Source organism: Borostomias antarcticus, assembly GCF_949987555.1.
Source record: "Borostomias antarcticus genome assembly, chromosome: 17".
Lineage (NCBI taxonomy): Eukaryota > Metazoa > Chordata > Actinopteri > Stomiiformes > Stomiidae > Borostomias > Borostomias antarcticus.
This window is the reverse complement of record NC_140250.1, coordinates 18,620,822-18,629,909: the sequence shown is the minus strand read 5'-3', so window position 1 is coordinate 18,629,909 and position 9,088 is coordinate 18,620,822. Positions and strand designations below refer to the sequence as shown.

Below are 9,088 nucleotides of genomic sequence, written 5' to 3'. Positions count from 1 at the left end.
CTTGAAAGCCCAGACCAACCAGAGGCAAACCCTGAGAGACACTTTCATCATCCCCTGCAGAAATAACAACTCCAAAAAGCACAACAGAAACACTTACGTGGCCCCCGTCCGTGGGAGCGAATACAACGGACGGGAGGAGGAGTCAGATGGCGCCGGGGTCGGTGGGGGGGCGGCGCGACAGAGCCTGAGGGAGCTGCTGATGGACGAGCCCCTTCCGTGGGACGCGCTGGACGCCAGCTTCTCCCCCACCCAGCTGGACCGCTGGGTCTCCAGCCCCGCCTCTCGCAGGATCACCGTGTATGAAGAAGAGTCTGAAATCAGAGCAGAACCCTCTCCAGGTACGTTGTGTTCATGTAGATGGGGTAGCTGCGTGCACATTGAATTGAATTTCCCCAAGGGGATTAATAAAGTATCCATCCATCCATCCATCCCTCCCTCCCTCCCGGCTCCGCCTGTCCACATGTCGAAGTGTCCTAGGCAAGGCTCCGAACCGGTTCAAGGAACGGAAACGAAAACCGAAAACGAACGGTATTTTACGAGGAACAGAAACAGGAACGAAAACGAAATGCTTTAATTGATCCAGAACAGAAACGTTAATTTGAAATCTTTAAAACCGGTTAATTACGTTATTTTTTCGTTCTTTGTAGTAGGCCTATATAACTTTAAAAATGTTTTAAAAAAGAAGAAAGCTGAGCCTTTTATGGCCGAATAGGCTAAATTAAATGTATTAAATTTGTAGCCTACATCTTGTCCTGTTTTTGTAATGTAGCCTAGGCCCCTATATCTGTTATTTCACAGTCAGGATATTAAATGCTTGCTTAGCGAAATGAAGAGATTTAGATATTACAACAACATAGTCTAGTTCAGACTCGATGTTTCTCAAACTCTGCAAGCTAAGATGCATGACTATTCTTGATGTTTCCCAACCACTCAGCGGCAGCCAATTAGCACGCGTTGCGCAGGGCTGTCACACTCTCCTTTGTTTGCCAGTGCAAAACAGTAGTTCAGCCTGTCCGTACAGCTTATTACTTAGCAAGGATATCAATGTGATTTATTTTGTTTAATTGAATAGGAGTAGGCTAGCCTATAGCCTGTAATGTTTCAGTAGGCTAAAACTAGATTTCACATAAAGACCGCGGATGTCAGAGTGGGCAATAACGTTCGAAGGCAAATTTATTCCAACATTGGTCCACAAAGAATGATGCAAATAATAAAGTGAAAGAAATAATAGCCTACTGTGCAAATATAATGTTTTATATGGACCTGCGTGTCTGCAATAAAGTTCCTCCAGCGGAAGCCAATCGTTGCGCATCCCGCTCCAAGTATGGTTTGGCTATTTAAAACACGGAGTACTTTGTGACAGTTGCTTGGATGTATACTAGTATCTATACTAGGATGCATAAACCTATGTTTTGCGAATTTAATGGTCTGCCTCCTTCAGAGTTCAACTCGGCAATTAGGCTGTGAAGGCGAGCGCGCCTCTTGGAATCTAGTCATAGCCTATTGTTGCACAGATTTCCGTCACGTCTTGACTTTCACAAACCAAATGATTAGGCTACATTAATTAATATGAGCACACTTTAGTGACAATGTGCCGTGCAACCCTGATCATTGAATAGCATAAGTTAAATTACTATAATATTAAAGACCGCGGATGCCAGGCGATAGGCTACTTACGTATTACGCGTATAGGCGCCAAATCCGGAGCTCCCATACAAAAGGAACGCAGCATAAACAATAGGGATTGCGCAGATGAATGAATGAGGTGACTAATTATTTATAAATAACATAAAACATAAAACAAACAATAGGCCTACAGGCGCAGAATAAAATAGCTTGCAGCAACAGTACAAGAAAATATTTTAAAAAGGATGATGAGCTATGATGATGACTTAAGATAGACCTGTGCATAGTTTACGGTGTGGATTAAGGGCATAGGAATAGGACTAATGTTGCGTATTTCTTGTAAAATAATCAACAAGGCTACACTACAGCACACATCACCAAGGCTAATATTGTTGGCAAGGCCACCACAACCCTAGACTTGTTAATTTGGTTATAGCCTACCTTTCAAGAAATACTGTAGTCCTATAGAGTCTTAATAGGCTAACACCCCCGGAACGGTGAACGGAACGTTATTTTTCGTTCTTAACCGGTTCAGGAACGCTATGTTGGTGGCGGAACACGAGAACGGAAACGTTAAATATGCTGGTTCTGCTCGGAGCGAACCGATTGAAAAATTATTTCGTTTTTAAGCCCTGGTCCTAGGGCAATGACACTGAACCCTTAATTGCACCCAATGAGCAGGCTAGCACCTTGCACGGCAGCTGCTGCCATCGGTGTGTGAATGGCTGAACGAGAGGCCAGGAGTACAGTCCATCCATCCATTTAATGTTTATTATTTTGTAGCAGGGAAGGTCCTGACGTCCCTGAACAGCTCAGACTGGATGGAGGACAACGCTGGAAGGACGAGGCGACGAGGGTCGGCCATTAGCTACAAAGAGCCGTCCATCAACTGGTGAGGCCTCGTCTGAACCACTAATTAAACTCCAGGACAGAATCATGATACCAGACAGGTGACTGGTCTTCAATTGATCTTCCTGTCTTTTCTTTCACAGCAAAATGAGACGCGGAGATAAATTCTCGGATACAAAGTTCTTGAGTTCTCCCATATACAAAGAGCAAAGGAAGAAAATCAGAAGAAAAAAATAACCCATCTTGTATTTAATTAGGGTCACATTTTTCATGCTTCGTATTTGTTTTACTTATCTTTTAGTTCATTGTTATGTAAACACTTTTTACTGAATTGTTTCAATAAAATTATTATTCTTATTATTGCACATAGTCCTCCATGGGAGTAGTGGAAGCAAGCGCCAGGGGAATGCTTGCGCAATGTCCAAGCCATGGCAATGGAAAGATATTCAAATTGCGATACATTTCACAGGAGAGTGAGAGCCTGCAAGAACAACAGCAGCTAGTTCAATACTTGAACGATCAGTGAAATTATGGTCTCTGTTTCATGTTCATGGTAGACAGACCACAAACATACACCAAAATAACACACTACCCCTTTTTTTTGAGTGTGACAATTTTCTGGTTAAACATTAATCAATGGATTGAAACCAAACAATCGCTAGTGTCATTTTTTATTATGGTAAATTCTGACCGCACAAGCTCTGAGGAACAGGAATGCATCTACACTGCCTCAGTCCTACATAACGCGTCTCTCCTACTTCTCAGCTAGTTTGCTTGGTGGTCGTTAGGGTGGTTGACAGGTGGCTTCTGGGTAAATAATTCAGGGGGATAGTACGGCTGCTCACCTGAGAGGAGTGTATCTGGTCCTCTGCCTCCACACACTCAGACCCGTAGGAGAACAGAGGCTATCTGGGTTTGAGCTGTATGTTTGAAATATATCTGGGGTTGTTGTTGTTTGAAGTGCAGGAAGGTACTGTGGTTTCCTGTTCTTGGAGGTGAGCTGCAGCTGATTTCCTAGCGTTGCTCGGTGAGTACAGATAGCTTGATATAACGACGTGTAACAGCCAGCCAGTATAATGCAGCCATTTAAAAGTCTTGCGTGTAAATGGTAGGATTTACATAACGGCTACAATACAATAAGTACTGTGAGTGAGCATTACTCTGAACTGGAGCAACTTTTTATTTAAAAAAATCATGGCTTTACTTGGAAATATTGTCTGTAAAACATTTATACTGGGGACCTTTTCAGGCCTAGGTGATAAAAAGCCCTATAATAGGCTATAGTGTTGAAAAAGTATGTTTCAGCATAGGCTGCTCCTAACTATGTGCAGCACTGTGAGTTTACATAATTGCCTTAGCAGCACAGTTCTGTATATCACATTTCCTGGCCTCGCATTGTGTGGGTTAGGTGTCATGTTCAAGACTGCCCGGTCTCCTTAGTAAACACCCTGGTTTCGGTCAACAATGGTAATGCAACCTTTTGCTGTTACCTCTTACGTTCTTTTTATTTTAAATTGGTTTGACATCCTCTTTCTCTCCAGTTGGTAATCATTCTCATACCAAGTAATGTTGTTGTTGTCGTTGTCGTTGTTGTTGTCGTTGTTGTTGTGTGTACAGGACTAGGAAGAGACTTCTCCGGATGTGTAGCACCTCCTCAGGGAGATGGAGACCAGGCGCCTGAGAAAAGACATTCAAGCTCTTCTGTGAGTGGTTGTGTAGATTAGAGCTAATGTTGTTTTCTGAAGGGTTTGAGTGTTTTCAGAAAGCTCACCAGAACTTCCAAGGTTTTCTGAAGGGTCTGTGTTCTCTCTCCTGAATAGGGGTGAATACGTTGGACAGAGAATCAGAGAGAACGGCTTTGACCCCAAGGGGAAAGGACGCTCCACCCTGCTTGACGACCTGGTAGGAGTTTACCACAACAGGCCTTCAGGGGTTTGAGCTGTCTTCTTTATTTAATTATGTAACCCAAACCATGTTTTGGTGTGCCTTGTTGGTTCGTTTGATGTTTGTGTGTCTGGTTCGTTTAGTTTGGAGAGCAGTTGGAGAATGTTTTTTGAAATGGAATCGAACCACATCCACTTGGGGAGGTGGTCTCGGCGCAATTGGTTTGGATGCTGCTGCTTGTGTGGAGAGTTATTTTACTGCCTGCATGTGCGCGCTTCATCCTCCAGGCTCATTATGACTTGGCCATAAGTGTGGCTCTCTGGTGGCTGGACAGAGAGAAAGGACAGGATCTGCTGGACAGAGACATCATGTGAGTACTGGAATAAACCACAACCGCCCAGAAAGGGGGAACCAGCTGGATTCGATTATTATGGTAAATCGGTATCGGTAAAATTTATCCAAAGCGCTTTACAATGGCCTCTCATTCACACACCAATGGCTGCAGCTGCCATGCAAGGTGCTAACCTGCTCATTGGGAGCAATTTGGGGTTCAGTGTCTCGCCCAAGGACACTTCATTACATTTACATTACATTACAGTCATTTAGCAGACGCTTTTATCCAAAGCGACTAACAATAATTGCATTTAACGTAGGAAGAGCCAATGTACTACTACTTGCCAGAACTCACAAGTGCATTTTCTTTCTAAAACAAACAAGTGACTAAGAGCATAATCTAGTGCTGAAGGCAAAGTGCAAGAATCACAATCTAAAGTACAGTGCAATATAATATAATAAGTGCTTAGGTGGGAGGATTGTTGTAGTACTTCTTGAAGAGATGAGTTTTGAGCCTGCGACGAAAGATGGGCAGCGACTCTGCTGTCCTGACATCAGTGGGCAGCTCATTCCACCACTGCGGGGCCAGGACAGAGAAGAGCCGTGACCGTGTCGATCGACCGCAGGAGCCTCGGAGTGACGGGGCAACCAGTCGCCCTGAGGTAGCAGAGCGTAGTGGTCGGGAGGGGATGTAGGGTTTGACCATGGCCTGGAGGTAGGAGGGGGCTGTTCCTTTCATTGCCCTGTAGGTTAGCGCCAGAGTTTTAAACTGGATGCGAGCCGCTACAGGGAGCCAGTGTAGGGAACGGAGGAGGGAAGTTGTGTGGGAGAATTTGGGGTGGTTGAACACCAGGCGAGCAGCAGCTTTCTGGACAAGTTCCAGAGGTTTAATGGCTGACGCCGGTGCCCCCGCGAGGAGGGAGTTGCAGTATTCCAGGCGGGAGATGACCAGGGCCTGGATGAGTACCTGCGCCGTTTCATTAGTGAGGAAAGGGCGAATCCTCCTGATGTTGTAGAGCATGAATCTGCAGGAACGTGTGACGGATGTGACATGTGAGGAAAATGACAGTTGGTCATCCAGGGTCACACCCAGATTCCTCGCAGTCCGAGTCGGGGTCACCACTGTGTCTTCAATGATGATGGCCAGGTCCCGGTGCGGACAGCACTTCCCCGGGAGGAACAGCAGCTCAGTCTTGTCCAGATTGAGCTTGAGGTGATGTGTCGTCATCCACTCCGAAATGTCAGCCAAGCACCCAGCTATGCGTGTCTCCACTTCTGTATCAGAAGGGGGAAATGACAGAACCAGTTGGGTGTCATCGGCATAGCAGTGATAGGAGAAGCCATGCGAGCGAATGACAGCACCCAGAGATGTAGTGTAGAGGGAAAACAGGAGAGGACCCAGGACAGACCCTTGTGGAACCCCCGTAGTCAGACTACGAGGTTCCGACGTCGACCCTCTCCATGTCACCTGGTAGGAGCGGCCCGTCAGGTAGGATGCAAACAGGGAGTGTGCAGAGCCATCGATGCCTTTCTCCTCGAGGGTGGAGAGGAGGATCTGGTGGTCTACCGTATCAAATGCTGCTGACAGGTCTAGGAGTATCAGGACAGAGGAGAGAGAGTTCGCTCTAGCGGCATGGAGTGACTCTGTTACTGCAAGGAGGGCGGTCTCTGTCGAGTGGCCAGCCTTGAACCCGGATTGGTGGGGATCTAGGAGGTCGTTCTGGTGGAGGTACGAAGACAGTTGGTTAAAGATAGCACGTTCAAGTGTTTTGGATAGAAAGGATAGAAGGGAAACCGGTCTGTAGTTTTTGACATCAGAGGGGTCGAGAGATGGTTTCTTTAGGAGGGGGGTGACTCTGGCAGTCTTGAAAGCAGAGGGAAAACATCCTGAAACAAGAGATGCATTGATGAGGTGGGTTAGGAAGGGAAGGAGTTCGGGTGCAACAGACTGAACTTCGACATGTGGACAGGAGGAGGCGGGATTTGAACCGCCGACCCTACGATCATTGGATGTCCCTGCTCCCCAATTCAATTCTAAGTATTTATTCACACATTAATCCCATTGCAACTATCCCCACCCAACAAGAAGCCTGGGACTAAGCATACTAAGCAATGTATACAGTACTTTATTTTTTATTTTTTTTAAAAGAACTGCATATCAACTAAAGAAATACACCCACATGAAAACCAAAGGAAACAACTGGCCAGACACACACAATTAAAGGTTCCCAACAAAACGTGAATCAAAACAAACCGTTCTTTGTTTATTTTTGAAATTCCTTGATTATATGGTTCCTTGTAGTCTAATAAACATGCTGAATCACTTGAATTTCTTCACAAAATGATATTTAGCTAATGTTTTGAAAACAACAAACTATTATGTGCTCCGTGTATTGACGCAATGACGTAGTACGCGATTTTCAGGGACCACCTTCTCAAATTTGCTCTAGAGCGCATACTACCGACACGGCCCACACTCACATGTACATATATGGGGTTGGGGAGGGTTTCTCAAAGTTTCAACATGAGGGGAGAAACCAGACCACTGTGCAGCCTCACAATCAGAAGGGGGTGGGGGTGGGGGTGGGGGGGTACTATTTCACCATTTACTACTACTACTACTAATAATAACAACAATAAAATAATAAAAACAACAACAATAATAATAATAATCAATTTTATTTGTATAGTACCTTTTATACAAATAAATGCAGCTCAAAGTGCTTCACAACAGAGTGTGCATGCACAGAGTGCTTCACATAAAAATACACATAAAATAAACCAAAAACAGGAAAATACAATGGAAGATAAAACACAATAAAAGATAAGAAATCAAGTAAAATTGAGTGTAAAAATGACAATTTATTAAAATGTTGTACTGTACAACTAACCATTAACTAACTTACACCCAGGTTAGGTTTACCACAGTGGGCTGTGTGTATTAGACTCAGGATAATCGGCCTCATATCCATCTGTATCGTCCTAAGTGAACCATGCCCAGAGCTGCAGGTGGTGTTTGTCTCTCCCTCTAGTGGATCGAGCAGCTCGGGGGGAGAGAGGTACCCCAGCCATCTGGAGAGACAAGCCATGATCCTCTCCTCCTTCGCTGGGATGATCCTGGTAAGCTTGTCGGACACCGAGGCCAAGACCAGGACACAGTGTTTATGACCTCTGTGAAGCGCAGTAAGGCCGACCACACACACACACACACACACACACACACACACACACACTGACCTCTGACCTCTGCTCTCAATCAGAACGGCCTGCCGGTGGAGGACATCGTAGCCATGTACAGCTGCAAACCGTCCGCCTCCCACCCCAACCAGCATTACAAGGTAGAGACTTTCGAGAGAACAACACACACCGTGATGTTCCCCTCACCGTGAGGCAGTGCTTGACTTAGGCAGGAGATCACCAGAGCGGAGAGCTGCCACCTTAAATGCTCTGCCGCTCAAGCTCCTGCACCCAATTGAATATCATCTCAAAAGTATTGAGTTTGTGCACCTGAATGTACAGTAAACAGCGCTGGTGAGTCAAGCACTGTAAGAGGGAACAAACAGTCCACACTTCTCTCATATCCGTCTCCGACGCACGGTTAACCATCGCCTTCAGCGTGAGCGTCCGTCTCCTTCTTTCTCCACAGACCTCCATCGTTCACCCTTTCACCTTGTCCTACCACCCGTTCGCCATGCTGGGCTCCTACAAGGCCGTAGACCACTCCAAGAAACACAGTACGTTTCGGTGTGTGTGTGTGTGTGTGTGTGTGTGTGTGGATGTTTTCCTTCACTCCTACAGCCCATCCCTGTCACCCTCCCTCTCGTCCAGCTCAGAAGCTGAGGCGGTGGCTCTCTGAGAAGGCCAAGGCGGAAGGCCGTTTGGGGAGGAGTGCCTCTGCGCCCTCTTCCTCCTCCTCCTCCACGTCTCACTCCTTTTTAAGTGTGAGTGGCGACACACCCGTGCTCTCATTTTCACCTGGAGGCTTACAACGTCCCTACACATTTGTCAGTACAACTGTGGTTGTGAGGACTCTACTGCCACCTTGTGTTTTGAAGGCAGAGTACCTATTTACATGTCTCTCTCTCTCTCTCTCTCTCTCTCTCTCTCTCCCCCCCCCCCCCTAACAGGACAGTGGTGAGTCCCTGAAGGAGCGAACGGAGCATTATGAAGGATCACAGGAGTCCCTGCAGGACTGAAGACAGCGGTGCACTCCTGGGTTCTAACACCGTTATTACACCGTATAGACATTTATTATTACACCTATATTATACTGGCAGCCCTTAGAGGTCATCATGAACCTGTTATAAGCTGCTGTACTTTCATGGGAATCCGGGGCTTTGTATGTATGTACCTTGGTATCTGTTGAAAATGCTGTAGTATAGTTGGATGTGGTGTA

General features: G+C 46.0%; 1 protein-coding gene across 1 annotated transcript; it reads left to right on the top strand.

Moving 5' to 3' along the window:
* Positions 1–4,137: 4,137 nt before the first annotated feature.
* On the top strand, positions 4,138–8,888 carry c9h2orf80 (chromosome 9 C2orf80 homolog; the record flags this gene model as incomplete). Its single annotated transcript, XM_084452048.1, has 8 exons — positions 4,138–4,178; positions 4,296–4,377; positions 4,647–4,729; positions 7,725–7,812; positions 7,953–8,030; positions 8,339–8,426; positions 8,521–8,633; positions 8,820–8,888. 8 exons carry the CDS (start codon positions 4,138–4,140, stop codon positions 8,886–8,888), a joined length of 642 nt encoding a protein of 213 aa, XP_084308174.1.
* Between the last annotated feature and the right edge of the window lie 200 nt (positions 8,889–9,088).